At 38.2% G+C, this 16,952-nt stretch overlaps 1 protein-coding gene across 13 annotated transcripts in view; it reads left to right on the forward strand.

Annotated features, from left to right (window-relative positions):
• The window catches only part of LOC127578716 (remodeling and spacing factor 1-like), a 208,060-nt gene extending 191,488 nt beyond the window's left edge, over window positions 1-16,572 (forward strand). For 11 of the 13 annotated variants that reach the window (XM_052031065.1, XM_052031069.1, XM_052031074.1 and 8 more), the window contains 9 exons: window positions 377-514; window positions 781-831; window positions 1,073-1,459; window positions 2,849-2,965; window positions 4,925-5,005; window positions 5,114-5,206; window positions 8,110-8,190; window positions 9,295-9,411; window positions 12,770-16,572. In XM_052031065.1, the coding sequence (XP_051887025.1) occupies window positions 377-514; window positions 781-831; window positions 1,073-1,459; window positions 2,849-2,965; window positions 4,925-5,005; window positions 5,114-5,206; window positions 8,110-8,190; window positions 9,295-9,411; window positions 12,770-12,775 (1,071 nt within the window). In that variant the 3' untranslated portion in view covers window positions 12,776-16,572. The remainder of the gene's footprint in view (window positions 1-376; window positions 515-780; window positions 832-1,072; window positions 1,460-2,848; window positions 2,966-4,924; window positions 5,006-5,113; window positions 5,207-8,109; window positions 8,191-9,294; window positions 9,412-12,769) is intronic. The other 2 variants (XM_052031077.1, XM_052031072.1) reach the window with 2 other exon arrangements.
• Window positions 16,573-16,952: the final 380 nt, after the last annotated feature.

A 16,952-nucleotide genomic window follows, 5' to 3' on the forward strand; every position in this document is an offset into this window, starting at 1 on the left:
TAGAGTTTTGCAACTGCAAATGTCAATCGATCTACCACATTGACCTTTGGCAGCAATGAGAACAGTCGAAGCTGAAGTGTCTCCTAAAAACAAAATGTCAATGCTTTTCTCACATTGCTAGAAAGTTGCATTTTGATGATGCTCTGAAAAAAGAATAGGCTGTGATTTCCCCTTGCTTAGTTTATTTTCTCTCTCCACTGTTCTGCTCCTTCCTTTTTAAGCATACTAATGCCTGTCAAAACAATTATTAGTGGCTGATTTCCTGCTATTGCTGTGGTGCTAGCTCCCGAACTGTTTGCTGCTGTGTCATTTAACAATGAAGGCTCTTTTCTGAATTCTCCAATTCAGCTTTTAACTGATGCTTTTGTCTGTTTAGACTAAACCTGCTGTTCATGAAAGCACCTCAGAAGACAGAGATGCAAAACCTGCAAGAGAAGCTTCAAAATCTCCAGGGAAGACTTCAATAAAAGAGGAAGCCTCAGAAGATTCTGTTACTTCAGCGACTATATCCCAGGTGTTTAACTCTTGCTAAACTTCATAATTAAACATGATTTAAGAGTTAATTTACATATCATTTATTTTGTATCTTATTACTGCAAGCTTTCTGTGTTTTCTGCTAATAGCCTGTTTAATTTATTCAATGTTTCTGGGTTTCCCTCTTGCAATCAGATGTATCATCCTAATCACAAGTGTTCCTCTGGTTTTGCCAACGTATCACCTCTATATTGAAAAGCAAGAACCATATTCTATTAATTTATGAATATGCTTTTCATTTTACAGGAGCTGTTCTCTTCACATGAAATTAGTGATGAAGAATCTGCCAAATCCAAGGTTGCTGATTTTAATTAACATCCAGTTTAGACCTTGATTTACTTTGTCTCTTCATACCACCCATATGTCACATCAACCATTTGTCCTTTCTCATGTTTTGATTTATTTTTTTGCTCATCCTCCAGATTCCTCCAGTTAACTTTAACTCCAGTTGCATTGGTCTCTAACACACATTCACATTCCAACCTTTGTTGCTTTTTGATCCTTATTACCTTGATCTTCACCATTCTTTCTTACTCAGAGCACTGAAGCAAAGCAGGATTTGCAAAGGAGGTCCTTGCTGGCCAGACAAGAATCTGAAGAAGCCATGGAGCAGATGCAAGAGCTTGTGACCCAGACAGTGGTGGTTGAACACAAACATTCCAACATCATTACAAACTCCTCAGGACCTGCTGAAGTCGAGAAAGAATTCTTAGCATCTGAAGGAATTGATGGAGTATTGGAGGGGAAGAAGCTATCAACACAAACTAAGGTGATTAAACAAGAAGAAAATGACAGTGCTGTGTCTGAAGCCAGTACTCCGAGTACCAAAAGTACTGAAAAGCAGCTCACTCAAGAGGACGGAGTTGATCAGCACAAAAGCAATGACCAGGAGCCTGAAGGCACCCAAGAGAAACCTCAACATGAGGTAACCCTTTAGGAAGCAGAATGCATGCCCCCACCTTCTACATTTCACGTCTCCCTGGGTGTAAAACTGTAACCATCTCATCTAATCGCTTGCTTCCTCAAAATTAACCACAATAGATCAGATTTACCAAAGGATGGTGATTTCATAAACTGGACATTTATAAGGGTAAAAACACGTCACAGGAATTTCAGAACAAGTTAGTTTGCATCTGTAATGGAAAAGGATAGGTTAACATGTTGGGTGCCTATCCAGCACATTGACCAGTAATGTTGTAACCCTCTTCTGTATGCAGATGTTGACTGACCTGTCTATTGTGAACAGTTTCTGTTTTACTGTACATCTCATTTTCTATTTTAACTATAGATTAAAGCATTAATTTGCATTATTAATCTGTGACTTTCAGTGAATGCATAAAAGGCATGTTTATTTCTTGTAACCGAATGTAATATTACGCTGCATAATCTGTACCAGTGCATGTGCTGCTTAACTAAATTGCTTGTATTAAAAGAACTAAATGACTGTTTGTTCCTGCCCATTCTTCAGCATTTGCACATCTAGAAATATTGAACAAAAGCAGCATTTTGCTGCTGACTGTGGTATTTCTATTAAAGGCAATGTTTGGGTCAAAAGTGTTTATTTTTAGCACTTTTCACACATTTGGCTTTGTTTTGCCATCATTTGTGTTTTTATTTTAAACCATATTAATGCTTTGCTTAATTAAACGTGCTCTTGGTAGTTCTACCAATCATGGTACCAATTTTGCTACCATGATATGGACATTGGGTGACTGATGAATATTTTTTGAAGATCTAATACAAGTTCAAAAAATGCAACTTAGTATGTACCAATGTCTAACTCGTTTTGTGTTGCTAGTTGCCAGGCATTTCGTGTGCATGAACACGATTGTTGTGTCTTCCATGTTTATTATTTAACCTTATTCATTTATATTCTTGTAGTCCTCTGCAGGTTCAAACATTGTCTTTCAAAGACCTGACATGGAATTATATAAAGGGATACAAGAATGCAAGTGGCAGTTGCTTAACTTAATGTTCCTTTCTTTTGGAATCAGCATACATAACAGATGGCTTAATGTTAAAGGCCAAGAGAGAAATTGCACATTTGGCCATTTTAATCAGCAGTTAATTGGGGGCTTCTGTATTCAGCTTAAAAATACATGCAATGAAAGTCATTTTATGTGCAGATGTTAAAGTTGAGATCATTTTCATGTAAAAAGCCAATGTATGGTTGAAAACCTGATGACTTTATTTCTTATCTGACCAAAGTAAGTAAAGGAGAAATGTTTTCCCATCTCCTGATGGTTAGGGTCGGTACATTAAATCTACAAAACGTTGGCAATGGAAAAAATATGGGCATTGTTTTATTTTTCAGGATGTTACGAAAACAAAAACTGGGCTGTCGAGTGAGGTACCTACTGTAAAAATGGAAACCACCTCCAAAGAAACATTTTTACCATTGGAAATCAAAATACCCACCAAAACCACACAGGTATTCAGGGGTTTTATTTCTGCTGTTCCTTTGGAGTTGAACAGTGGTCAGTGTAGGAATGGAAATGAAAAGTGCAAAGAGGTTTTGTGGGTGGAAAGATTAAATCCCTTTTTAAACATTTATTCCAGATGCCACAAGCAAGGAACAGATCAGCCACCTGTTGCTATAGTGTTAAGGCTGCCTTGTAGGAGTGTGAAAAGGGTGGTGGGGGGGCGGGGGGAGAACAACATAGGTCTGCTCATTTTGTCTGGCCACCCCATTCCCATGCCATGAGTGGTCCCAAGTCACTGCACACTTTTCAGATCAGTGATCACTGCATGCAGCCCACAAGCACTGTTGCAACAGGTATTGTTGGTGTCTTCAGTGAATTGGGTTCAATCCTGGCCTCTGGTGCTGTCTGTGGGGAATTTGCATGTTCTCCCTGGGAGCTTGGGTTTCATCCCACATCCCAAAAATGTGCTGATTGGTTACTGTGATTTTCCTGCTACCCACCTATACTAGAGGTAAATTAGAGTGCAGTTGATGGACACATGAGAGAATGAGTTACAGGGAAATAAGTAGGGGGAAAGGATTGCTCTGAGAGTGGGCACAGAATTGATGGGCTGAGTGGCTTTCCATGTTGTAAGAAAAATATAATAAAACAATTATACAACACTGTGATCAGTGAAGGGACTAAAAAATTCTGCAACATTATCTAGACATATTAAAAACAAGGCGGGGAGAAGAAGTGTGCAGGACATCGATATGAGGTGCAGACTCTTTAATTAACATTTCATTCTGGAAGCCTGTGCACTTGTTTGTTTTTTCTCAGCTAATAACAGAGGTTACAGGTTTCCCCCAGAAGCTCCAGTTCCTGCTGGCAGTGGAGTAAACACATGCTGTGTGACCTCAAATGCCATTGGTTACACAGCTGTTTCTGGGCAGATGTCAGCCGTGCTGAGGTGAATCCTGCATGGAAATGCCCAGGCCAATTTCCTGATGATTATTGATAAGCCCAGAAATGACTGCTTGGGAGATCTAATGTGTGCTTAGTGGCTTTTGGGCACTGCGCATGTATTTAAAATAAAAGAAAAGGGTGTAAATGAGTCCAATAATATTGAGGTCGTTTATTGCAATGACTGTTCTGACTGCTGCAGTCAGTAAATATTGAGAAGTCATTGGCTGTGAAGTCCTTCAGATTTGCCCTGAAGTTCTAAAAGGTGGAATATAAATGCATGTTTTTATATTATTTGGACTGTTCCAGAGATGTGGCATTTATATTATTATTTTATTTTTACTATTAAACCGTTCACACCTTCAAAATAAATCTGGGGAATACTGAAACTTGTATACCAAGATGTATAAAGTTCTGTCAGATCTGAAGATGAGTTTCTGAATAGCTTCACTTGAGGTTTTACAGACTTTATTAGTTTTTCTCGGTCTGCATTTAGTTTTGAATTGTTTTTGTTTTCCACTGGCACATTGACATACCGTAATGATCTCAGTCAGGTAGGCTCAACAGATTTATGCTCCAAAAGGTCATAGACTCGACACTAGGAAAAAGACACCAGGGTAGCGCAGTGGTGCAGCTAATGGCGCCAGAGACCTGTGTTCAATCCTGACCTCTGGTGCTGTCTGTGTGGAGTTTGCACATTCTCCCTGTGACTTTCTGGGTTTCCTCCAAGTGTTCTGGTTTCCTCTCATCCCAAAGAGGTGCAAGTTGATAGGTTAATTGGCCACTATAAATTGCCCAAGAATGTGGGTGAGTGATAGAATCTGGGGGGAAGCTGGTAATGAGATTAATGTAGGTTTCGTGTAAAATGGCTGTTTGATCAGCATGGACAATATAGGCTGTTTCCATTCTGTATCCCTATGACTCTAGGAGCATAAATAGAGTGCTGTCATTCTATAAATTTGGAAAACTGCACATTTTAATACTGGAACACCTGTTTACTGAGAGTTCTCTTTTGTTTTGTGTAGATTGCCAACAGTCCAGATCCGGGGAATGAAGTTGTAACAAGCTCTCAAACAATTGTTTCAGAAACTCCGTCTGCATCAGCTGTAGGTTGCTGACTATTAAAGTGGCAATTTTCAAGATTTTTCCTTTCAACTGAAGCAGTCCTTTTGAACCCTGAAATCTAAGCTGCGTATATTTTACTACTTTTTCAGGTTGACAATAATAGTGGAGCTGTATCTGTAACAAGCTCTCAGTCTGTTACTTCAGAAACTATATCTACATCAACCACTACTCATATCACCAAGGTAACACTGCTCATAGATCGCTTGCACTGGGAATGCACCCAAAGGCGATAGAAATTAAATTATTTGTTGTTAAATTCCAAACACTTGGGTAGTTGCTGAGAAAGCACTTTACTTTTATCAAGATGGTTGAACTAACTGAAAACAACAAACACACACACACACACACACACACACACGGTGCTGGAGGAACTCAGCAGGTCAGGCAGCATCTATGAAGGGAAATAAACAATCGATGTCCTGGGTCGAGACCCTTCATCAGGATCCTGGGTGCTGCCTGAGATGCTGGTCCATAGATGCTGCCTGACCTGCTGAGTTCCTCCAGCATTTTGTGTGTGTTGCAGATTCCAGCATCTGCAGAATCTCTTGTGTCTCCGAACTAATGGAAAGGTTATGATCTTGAGTGTTCATTTTTAATCTTGCTTTATCAGCTGAGGTGTTTTGCATTTTTGCTTCTGATTGTATTCCAACTATCTTGTGTAGCCAAGTTGCTTGACATGTTAAAAGGTCAGCAGAGGTAACTGTAGTGGTGGTGTTCATTCTTTATGGTAGAGTTTACATTATAGAGTCAGAGTTATACAGCACAGAAACAGGTCTTTTGGCCCAACGAGTCCATGCCGACCAAGGTTTCTTCCTGAGCTGGTCCCATTTGCCTGCATTTGGCTCTTATTCCTCTAAACCTTTCCTATCCATGAACCTGTCCATGTGTCTTTTAAATATTGTAATTTTACCTGCCTCTACCACTTCTTCTAGCAGATCATTCCGTCTATCCACCACCCTCAATGTGGAAAATATGTCCCTCGGGTCACCTTTAAATCTTTCCCCTCCCACCTTAAACCTAAGCCCTCTAGTTTTAGACTCCCCTACCCTGGGAAACAGACTATGACTATTTATCCTTTCTATGCCCCTCATAACTTTATAAACCTCCAAGGTCACCCTTTAACCTCCTTTGCTCCAGGGAAAACAGTCCCAGCCTATCCAATCTCTCCTTATAACTCAGTCCCTCCAGACCCAGTCACATGAATTGGACCACTTGATGCTTCCCACCTGTAAAACTTCAAAGCACTTGAAAAGCACCAAAAATGTTGACACAACTCGAAGAAAGCTGACAACTCAAAAGCACTCATTAATCTAGGTTTATGACCAACTGCAAAGTGGTGATCAATGAAACAAAATACCATTTTTAATAACAGATTTCAGATACTTGCCAGTGTTTTGTGGATGACGTTGTGCAGTTCAGCCTATTTTCTGTGTTTTTTGCATTTGGCTTGGGGTGGGGGGGGGGGGGGGGGGGGTGGAGAGAAACAATTGCAATGAGAGTGAATGAACTGAGCTTGTAATCTGAGCTGTATAAATCACCAAAGGAGTGAAAACAGAAGTGTGAATTTTGTATTGGTAGATGTTGGAACATTTCCTTTTCAGTACTATCTGCTTTTCCATTGATCTTCATGCCTTGGCTATTGTTGCAGCAACATGAATACATAAAATAATTACATTGAGTATTTTCCACAGTGAGCAATCCTGGGCTCTCCTCATACCTTGGGTTTCTTAAGCTGTTTGATTATGATTATGCCTTTTAATGCTGCTACCACCAAACCTATCCCAATTCCTGTTTTCTGCTAGTCAATTTATTTAACAGAGACACTATTGATTCCTCTTCTTTCAGCTTAATAACCATTCTTTGCTACGTTAATTAATTTAAAATCATGGTATTTGGTTTCCTCCTTTCCCATTTAGACCTCCAATCCCTCTTCCTCATCCTCCTTAACCCTCTCCTAATTTGAGTGTATGAGCTTTTTGAAAGTGGGAACCTATATTTATATAAACATTTTTTGTGAACTCTGATCATTCCAGAATGTTTCACAACTTGAAGTATTTTTGAAGTGTACTAACTCTTGTAAGGAAATACAGCAGCTAAATTGTGTATAACTAGGTCCTAGATCCAACACCGAGAAATAGTTGACATTTCAGATTAATGATTTAAAAAATTAAGAGGAGCATAGAAAGGGTAAATAGTGAAAGACTTTTTTTCCATGGCAGTCTGTATAAAACTAGAGGACATAGTTTTAATGTAAGGGGTAGTAGGTTTAGTGGGGAACTGAGGAAGAATTTTTTCACCACGTTGGTGGGTAGGATCTGGATCACACAGCCTGAGGGGTGATAGAGGCAGAGACTCTCAATGCATTTACGAAGTGTCTCGACAGGCACTTGAATCACTAAAACCTAGAAGGCAATGGGCCAATTGTTGGACAGTTGGATTAGTGTAAATGGATATGCATGGCTCTGTTTCTGTGTTAGATGACTATCTGGCTTAATAGTGGAATATTTCCAGAGCGTCTGTTTTGTTTTGGACTTTTAGCATCTTCGGTGTTGTATTCTTGAATAAAAATTCCAATTCTGGATTGCACAATTTTCTCATGCTCCTGAGAAACAGCAAAGACTATTTCTTCTGTTCTGCCCCTTACTCAGTTAGTGAAGAGGAGTAATGGGGGAAAAGAAAAATAAAAATTGAAAATTCTGAACTGATAAAACAGAAAGAGGGGATAGAAAAATTTCTAGTCAATTCTACTTTTGCCAATGATAAGATCTGATAAACCAGTTAGCATAATGTGTCATGGGAATTGTGCGTAATTTTTCTTTTGATTCAGATATTTTGATGCAATGCCAAACATTTGACAATTTCCTGATCTACATTTTGATCAGTTGGGTATCTAACCTACAAGGAAAATAATTATCATGTCAAGAATTCTCAAAATAAGTTGCCAAGAAATCATCACAGGTTTTGGCCAGTACAGAGTGCATGCTGTTTCCCTACATGCACACCCTGATGGCAAAGGTCCACAGAGTTGACAAAGCAATTTTCTTTGTTCAAATTGTATTTCTAAAAGATATTATTATTTATCCAGTCAGTGAAAGGGGGATTCTCTGAAACCAGGATTGAGAAGAGAATCATCATCACAGGAGATGCTGACGTTGATCAAGATCAGGTACAACATCTAAAATGCAACCATTTCATCAAGTCATTATTGCACAGGCCTATGATGTTGAATTAAAGGAAAAGGAACTTTATTTATATAGTGATATTTTCAGTGACCACCAATAGGAGAGAAAATAGATTTTGCTGCTTTCCATAGTGATATGGCAATGTATAGGAAAGTAAATACTGACTATGTAGTGCAGTAGAACGATTGCATGGAGGAAAATATTTTGCACTGATTTCACGAATGCAGTATATTGCAGTATGTTGTATGAATGAGCACTTGTGTAGACTGCAATTTAACACATTGATTTCCCAATACAGCTTATATTTCAATTATAAATAAAGTATGCTTCCTGGTAATCAGTACAATGGTTACCTCCATATTGGAAGCTGTTGTTGATACATTCTAAACATCTTGAATATTTATGAGAGAGAAAGATCGATGAGATTCCTAGTTAATATTAATTTTCCAGTTTCAAAAATGAGTAACCTCAATTTTAACTCAAACCAGCAGTGGTATGGTTGGAGCCAATGAGGGTGCAGTCATTCTCAGTTTGTTGGATTTAAACCCCTGGGACTATCTGCGTAGACTTGTCAGACTCCTGGTAGAAATCAAAGAGCAGCACCTGTGGGTATAGATTATGGAGCTGCTGTTGAGGGCCCAAAGAAGCGGTCTCCAACATCCAACAGAAGTCTGGGGTTCAGACAGACCTCCTGGTTGCCTTCCCAAAACACTTGTCGAGCTGCTCTGATCCTTCCTTTGCTGGCCGACATCTTGTAATTTCTTGAATTCCATTCCATTGGCATGAGGGTGAGTTCAGAGATTTCAAGTCACTGGCATGTCATTGTTCCTGGGGTCAAAAGTGGGCTTGGTAGGCACCTAGGTTCCCTTTTGCCTGATACCTTCCACTTATCGTTAAGGTCACCATACATGTTTAAAAAAGATCTAAGAAAGATTATGATTCATAATCCATCGGACATTGTGTCTTTAGTTTCTAAACTCTACAGAACAAAGAAATCAGTGTATTACTGTAATTCCTTAATTTATCTAGCAATCAATTTTCAGTAGGGCTCTACCTTTGTGTCTCACTAATTAAACTATGCACTCTAGGCTCTGGCCCTTGCAATTAAGGAGGTGAAACAGCAGCACCCTGACATGCTTGTGACAAAGGCAGTTGTTTATAAAGAATCAGAGTCTGAAACTGAGCAGAACGCAAAGGAATCAAAGGTATGATAATTCAGTGTCCGTCATTTTTATTAATATGATCATTCTTTATCATTATTTCTTCTCTCCTATTTGCCTTCTGCAGATCATTTAATGCTACATCTCTTCATTCAGCTATTCTATCATTAATATTTCTTTGTAGATACATTAAATGTAGCTCTGTGTCAGATGAGATTGAGAGGCAGTAATCTAAAAACCTTCATCTAAAAGATTTAGAAGATACAGGAGCCTGAGGGCACGTACCACCATACTTAAGGACAGCTTCTACCCCACTGTGATAAGACTATTGAACGGTTTCCTTATGCAATAAGATGGACTATGACCTCGTGATCTACCTTGTTGTGACCTTGCACCTTATTGCGCTGCACTTTCTCTGTAGCTGTGACACTTTACTCTGTGCTGTTATTGTTTTTACCTGTACTACATCGATGCACTCTGTACTACCTCAATGTAACTGCACTGTGTAATGAATTGACCCGTACGATCGGTTTGTAAGACAAGCTTTTCACAGGATAAATTATGTTCACAAATGTAGGCTTACTAGTTGTACATTTAAAAATAATATGAGAAATTTTTTTTCATTCTTTACAAAAGGATACTTTTGAATGAGTTCTAAAAATGGGCAACAAAAGTGGGTTGGTCCTTGAAGTTTCCCCATTGAGAAGAGAGATTAGTGTATCTAAACTTGGTCTCTGGAGAAAAGACAATTGAAGAACTCTGTAATTCAAGATTTGAAAATACTAAAAAGCATAAAAAAATGTTATTAACTAAATAAAATGGTGATTGCAAAACCATAGGTGATTCTGAGGGGAATATCATGAGATGGGATTTGTAGATGCTCCTATAATTGCTTGTTTTGAAGTGCAACATAATTCAATTTTAAAATAACAGGAGTACTCAGCAATGGATATGTCGTGCAACAAACACAGAAATGCTGGAAGAACTCAGCTAGTCGAGCATTATCTGTGGAAAGAGAAATCAGTTAATGTTTCAGGTCAAAGATGCAAATGCAGAATGGATGATTGCTCAGGGTCACTTATGCTCAGTCTATAGGAGTGACCCTGAGCTTTCCGACTGCTAACAATTTTAATTCACCATCCCACTCCCACTCTGACGTCTTTCTGTGGCCTCCTGCACTGTTACAACATGTAAGCTTAAAAAAACTCACCTCATTTTTCATCTGGGTACCTTGCAACCTGCAGGACACAATATTGGATTCTCCAACTTCAGATAACTTGCTCTTTCTTTCTGTTTGTATCGGGAACTGGCCAATTGTACATGCAAGTCCTCTCCCTTTTTTTATTTTCATTTTTATGTTCTGGCCTGCTCAGCACATCCCAGTAGGCCAGACTATACAACATCACCAGACTTCACAACATTAGCAACACATTCCAGAGACAAAGGAGCTCAAATGTCTGTTCAATGGCTGTCCATCTCACCCTACTGCTGACGTTCCCTTTGTTCTACCCGTTGCCCACCCCCATCTTCTCTCCCACTTAGACTAACTTGCTTTCTCTCTTTCTCAGTTCTGATAAAGAGTCTTCGACCTGAAACATTGACCAGTTTCTCCTTCCACAGATGCTGCTTGACTGGCTGTTCTTCCAGCATTTTGATTTATTTGTTTCCAATATATGGTGAAAAGTGGGACTGCATTATATGGTGGTTATTTTTGGTTCAGTGCAATGGTATTGCTTCCTCAGTTTTTATCATTGTTTAGCAAAATGCCTGGTTAGCATTGTAATAAATTGCTAACACAATTTCATAGATGCAATAAAAAAAACCACAAATTTTTGAGTCGGTCCTTTGGTTAGTGGTTAAAAACTAAAAACTTCAAACCTTAGTACAAAAATTCTGTCAAGAATCTGCACCTAATACTACTTAAGTAAATATAGCAGGGCGAGAAAAGCTGAATAAAAAGATTGAAAGTTATAAATAGTCGATCACATTCTGTATAGAACATGATGGTTAATATTGCCATTGGGGATAAAAGGCTAGTCATCCATGGGATGCAAGTGGACAGGGCTGAATTGAGTGGATTAATTTCTTTCAGTTTAAGCTGCATTGCTTGAAAAAATTATAGTGTTGTTGTCTTGGACAATTTACTTTCTTTGCTTAGAGTGGGTTGAATAGATTACATGACAGAAAATTCTGCATCCATTGAGTGGACAGGATGATCAGACAAATTGGCCTCTCTTATTTCATGCCACCTTGTATTATCTTTTCCACTGAGTCAAGCTGATAGTTGCATCAATGCATCAGATGGGCTTGAAATTCATTGTCAAGCTATAATTGACAAAAATTTAGAAAGTGGACATCCTAATAACTGATGCAAGGCTGCCAACCACTTAGATTTACATTTAGCACTTTAATTACATGTAGTTTTAAATTTACCATCTGTCCATACATTTGACTCTGTATAAATTCTTTCTTTAATAGATGGTTACAGAGTGCTTTCAAATCCAATGCGCAAACAATGAATTTTTAGACATCCAGAATTTTTGACAGCTTCTTTAATGGAGTAATGAATTGTTTTACAGCCTTGCTCCATTACCTCTGGCTATTGTGCTAAGGTCTAAGCAAATATTTCAAAACTTTTCCATTTGTACTGCAATAAATAGTTCTTAGTCCATCAACTCATTATATAATCCACACATTATTTTGTTTTTATAGAGGTAAAAACTGTACACATTTCTACTAACTTTTCAACTATTCATTTAAACACTTCCTTATCACTTAAAGGATGAGCATTTAGAACCATAGAACAATACAGGCCCTTCGGCCCACCATGTTGTGCCGACCTTTAAACCACGCCTTAGACTAACTAACCCCGTCCTCCCACATATCCCCCATTTTAAATTCCTCCATATGCCGATCTAACAATCTCTTGTACTTGACCAACGTATCAGCCTCCACCACTATATTTGACACATTTCTAATTTAGAAATGTTCCTTTAGGCATTCTACTCTTAAAAAATGTAACCCTCCCAAATACCTTTTGGTGTACAAGTACACTGCCAACTGTGGCAGTGAGCTCTATTGAATAGGATCACCCATGCATAATTCCTTGTGTGTTTGTTAATAATTCACACCTAGTACAGTGACAGGACACTGCGGTACCTTTGCTGATGAGAGAAATATCTGTCTGCTCTTGGTCTTTGTCCAGTGACTCCTGGTCAAAAAAAAATGAAAACAGGAAAAGTTGTGACTGCACCAACTGAGAGCCAAGTAATTTTTCAATGTTTTATGTTCAGACTAGCACAAGCCAGAAAGGGTTGGGGTAAGGGGTCAGGTGGGGAAAGTAAATGGCTGACGGAGGTGCATTGGAATAATTTTAAAAAAACATTTTCTTCTTCTCCCTCAGGAGTAATAACGTGGAAGTACAACTCCACAAATCACGTCGGAGAAACATGGAATCACACTGTTGCTCTCATCAACACAGAATTTTGCTGCCTTGTAATTTCACACAGAAGAAATGGATAAGAATATCATTATTAATATAAAAAAATATACTCCTGCTGTGCAAAAAGAAATTTCAGTTCCAATCACCGCCAAGAAAGTAAAACATTTGCAATTCCAGAAAACGCATGTTGAAGGGAAAGTACGCCAAAACTAGAACTTCTAACCATCATTCTACAATATGAGCTTTTCCAGCAAGCAGAACCCCACCCCACAGGGGAGCATCTTTCATGGAGATGGAAGCAAGATATTGCAACTAATGTTTAATAACACATGCTTATGCTATGGGTGTCAATTAAATTTCTTCCTTTTTGATCTGTTAATAAAGGTCAGCACCTATCATACAAAATATCCTATGGAAATGAATGGCACATATTGGTTCCCAATTTGGATGTGCATTAATTTATATTGAAGTATGCTTATCTGGTAATATAAAGATTGGATGTAATCCTCATCTGAGGTTTGTAATATTCAAATGGTTACCTGGTGTTGGTTTTTAAACTGACGCTCGGTTTGACAGCTGTTCGTGTTTTTTTTTTGTAAAATAAAAGAAATCTTAATTATTTGAAAGTGAATAATTTTAGGCAAATGAGTTTTCACAGATGTCTTAATCAAATGATAGTGGATAGAAATTTGTTAGCACACAACTAGCTGTTCCAGGTGATGTGTATAGGAAGGTGATCAAAATAGTGGTTCAGTAAAAATACTTAGCAATGGTTCACAAAGGACAGAATGTTTTGTTCCAAAATTGATTTCCTCTCCATTCCATTGCACTGCAAGCATACTGGGATTTTTTTCCCCCTTGGTTTGTTCTGAATTCTTTAGAACAGTTACAGTAAAGTCACATTTGTTCATAATGCCTGCAAAGGACTATTCAGCATTGCTGAGTATACAGATACATTGCTTTACATAGCATGACATGAGACATCATTTATACATAACTCATCATTAGTATTAAGGCACTTTGATTACTGCATATCAGATTACTGTACATGCAGTTGCATATGATGTCAAATGCCTTGTGCATGCTTAGATGATGCAATGAACAGCTGAGAGAAGCAAAATATTTGCACAATTGGCATTTAATCAATTGTCATTCATTTGTTTACCATTGCTAAATATATTTTTGATAGGATTGTTTTAGTGATTTATCCAATATTTTAAAATGACCATGAGTGATGAAGTATTTGAAAATCTTTCCATTTGTATCAAGAACTGACATGAATTTGTGTGCATGAGTGCAATGACGCACTTTAATACAGATATGAAATGCGCCATCATTGCTTTTATCCCCTTCTACAGCTCTATGATATGTATTCATTGTATCCTTTTACTTCAAAGTGAAATAAATGTGCCAGATATATCTCCTGTGCCCTTTGTTTATATATTCAAAAGGATGCGAATTATTCAGTAGCTTTGCTGCAGTGCAGGCGCTAATGCTGTTGATGAACATTTGGAAGGATATTGAACTATTTTTCGCTGGAAATTCCCTTCTCGGCTACCTTAGTCAAAGTGTTTAAAATGAACAATGTCTACAGTAAGATCATGGAAAAAGGGAATTCAAACACATTACACCTTAGAGATCCACACCCCAGTTTGGAACAGGTTAACTCAGTATATAGTGGAAACAACATATTATACTCTGTTCGCAAGTAAAATATGCTACGATAGAAAGCTCTTAATACCATCAACCCAGGATGAATTTCTATGGGTATTTGTTCATGCAGTGGGATCCAACTGTGTATTTTTATGGCCTGGGTGATTAAAATTTGTCAGCTCTATGGTTTTTTTAGGCTAATTCCGAGTTAAATATGAGAAGTATTGAAGAGTACACTTTTGAAACAGAGTGAAATGCATTTTATAATTTGCACGTTCAAGAATTAACGTCAGAAGTGGATATGTAATGTCTGATTTTTCAAGTCACGATGGCAGTTGACTCAGGATAATTTATCACTTCCCTGCTTCAATTGCATATCTCTGTGTATTCGGTGTATGCCCAGTTATGGGCAATGTTGTGAAAGGGTGCAAAAAAGATTTACAAAGATGTTACTGAGACTGGAAGGTTTGAGTTGTAAGGAGAGGCTCGGACTTTTTTCCCTAGAGCTAAAGGAGGCTGAGGGGTGATCTTTATAGTGCTTTATAACACCCATGAGGGTCATAGATAAGGTGAATAGCCACAGTCTTTTCCTCAGGGTAGGGGAGTCCACAACTTGAGGGCATAGACTTAAAGTGAGAGGGAAAGATTTAAAAGAGACCTGAGGGGCAACTTTTTCTACACAGAAGGTGGTTCATATATGGAACGAGGGGTCAGAGGAAGTGGTAGAGGCAGGTACGATTATGACATTTAAGAGTCATTTGGATAGGAACACAGATAGGAAGGGTTTAGAGGGATATGAGCCAAAAGCAGGCAAATGGGACTTGTTCAGTTCGGCAACTTGGTCGGCATGAACCAGTTGTGCCAAAGGGTCTGTTGTCCATGCTGTATAGATCTATGATTCGAGCTCTGTGATTTTTAGCATGGCCTATATCATTAACTGTATTAAATTTATTTGTTTTAAAGTAAAGAAGGTGATACTTTAAACTGCAATTGGGTGGGAAGGGCTCGAGTCAGGCAGCAGGGCCTCGGCAAATGAAGGCACAGAAATATTTTAAATGGAGAGAAGCAGCAGCATATTGGTGGGTGGAAGTAGAATATTGGGAGGTAAGAATTCTCTGCTGAGGTCCGAGGAACACTCTGTTACTCCACTATTGTTTTGGGATAGGGTGGGGTCTGAGAGGAGACTCGGCTAGAAGAGGAGAGCGCTTAACAATTCTTCTGGGAAAGGGAGGCTTACTTCTGCTGCTCCTGGCCCACAAGTAAAGTCAAAAAATAAGAAGTACTTGTACTTTTTGTGGCTTCTCTGGCCCTAACTCCTTTCTTGGTTGATCTGGAAAGAATATGCAGGTTTCTGGTTAAGATAGCAATTGACCAATTAATAGAGGGAATTGAGGGATATAGACCACTGCAGGCAGATATGCAGTTTAAATTGGCATTGTGGTTGGCACAGGCATTGTGGGCAGAAGAGCCTTCTCCTGTGCTGTGCTGTTCTATGTTTGATATAGCACGTGGGTCTGATGACTATATTAGAACCAGATCTGCTTATTTAAAGGGGACCCCTCCAGTTTTCAGTGGGAGCCTTGATCAGCTGCTCAGGAAAGTCTGAAATGCAAAACTGGGAAGAGACACTGGCATTAGTGACCAAGTCTCAGGAGATTTTTAAATGTTTCTACAAGGTGATCACCCCTATTCTCTGCATCACTTGCTTTTCAAAATAATATTTTTAATCCATATTTATATGTTGACTGCTAGTAATCAAAGGTGAAAACTTAGACGAGCTGTTCTATTTAGAAAACAAAACATTCTGTTTTGAGAAGTATTTTGAGGAGTGTATAGGAAAGGAACTCCCTGCTTAGATGCATTATTAAATCAAGAAAATATTGAATAGTCGTGGATGTGAGATCATTGGAAAAACTGATTTTGTGTTCTATATTCCATAAGCGATGCTTAATTTATGGATCTTCAGCAAAATATGGATTTTGGACAGAATCATTGCAAAATGAGCCAAAGCTCATCAATTATCTGTTCTGTTTCACATACTCATTCTTTATCTATAAATTATCGTATGTTCAAATTATTTAGTAAATATTTTCCTCTGTAAAATGTTTAAATCCATCTTTTCCATTAACCACCATCTGTATTCCTGTTCATTGTTTTTCTTTGAATTATTTTATATCTTTTTTGCTTTTTTCTTTTTGAAAATGTGATATTTTTGTAAATACTGTGAACTATAAGGCCAGAGGAGTGCCAATATTTTTATGTTGACATTTACCTCCCAATAAAATACAGTAACTGCTGGGTATTTACAAAAGAAACAAAATAAACTTCATTTTCATTGCTAAATGTTCCTTCTTCCATAGGCTTTTATTTAATTTTTCATCAAAATGACAATTATTGTTGTTGTGTGGAAGTATTGACAAATATCGAGGTTTTCATTCATGTTGTTAAGCCTGATGGTCCCACACCAGCGTTATGAATGATAAAACTAATT

This window comes from Pristis pectinata, chromosome 16, assembly GCF_009764475.1.
Source record: "Pristis pectinata isolate sPriPec2 chromosome 16, sPriPec2.1.pri, whole genome shotgun sequence".
NCBI lineage: Eukaryota > Metazoa > Chordata > Chondrichthyes > Rhinopristiformes > Pristidae > Pristis > Pristis pectinata.